The sequence below is a fragment of the Morone saxatilis genome, unplaced genomic scaffold (genome assembly GCF_004916995.1).
Source record: "Morone saxatilis isolate NCDOM2014 unplaced genomic scaffold, NCSU_SB_2.0 Contig7, whole genome shotgun sequence".
Lineage (NCBI taxonomy): Eukaryota > Metazoa > Chordata > Actinopteri > Moronidae > Morone > Morone saxatilis.
In genome coordinates, this window is record NW_023340246.1 from 21,827,384 (window position 1) to 21,827,791 (window position 408).

Below are 408 nucleotides of genomic sequence, written 5' to 3' on the forward strand. Positions count from 1 at the left end.
CTTAAGAAAAAAGGCTGGGAACCAGTGGTTTAGGTGAGGGTTGAAAAAATACTTTTAGATCTTTTGAGGTATTCAGTCCACTTTTGTGTGTGCAGGGAAGCTTTAGGGGTTTTAGTAGTGCAATAAAGCATCTCCAACTCCACCAGGCACTAAAAGTCCAACACTGAGACAGAGACACTGGGACAGTGGGACAGAGAATAACCACAGATATCCTCCACTCATGCTGCTATCAGGCCTTATGTAAGAGTAAAGCCCTTGTAAAAAAGCTGGACTCATCTTACCCAGAGCGCCACAGCTCGCTCAATATCAGTCTGGGCCAGCGCCACGCTTCCGTCATCCACCACAAAAGAAATCCGATAGAACAACCACTCTGAGGATAAAGATGACAGGAAGAAAAGAGAGAGTGAG

General features: G+C 45.6%; 1 protein-coding gene across 7 annotated transcripts in view; it reads right to left on the bottom strand.

Annotated features, from left to right (window-relative positions):
* The window catches only part of adgrg6 (adhesion G protein-coupled receptor G6), a 111,324-nt gene that overhangs the window by 38,217 nt on the left and 72,699 nt on the right, over window positions 1–408 (bottom strand). For all 7 annotated transcript variants that reach the window (XM_035678379.1, XM_035678378.1, XM_035678373.1 and 4 more), the window contains one exon: window positions 282–370. In XM_035678379.1, coding sequence (XP_035534272.1) covers window positions 282–370 — 89 coding nt within the window. The remainder of the gene's footprint in view (window positions 1–281; window positions 371–408) is intronic.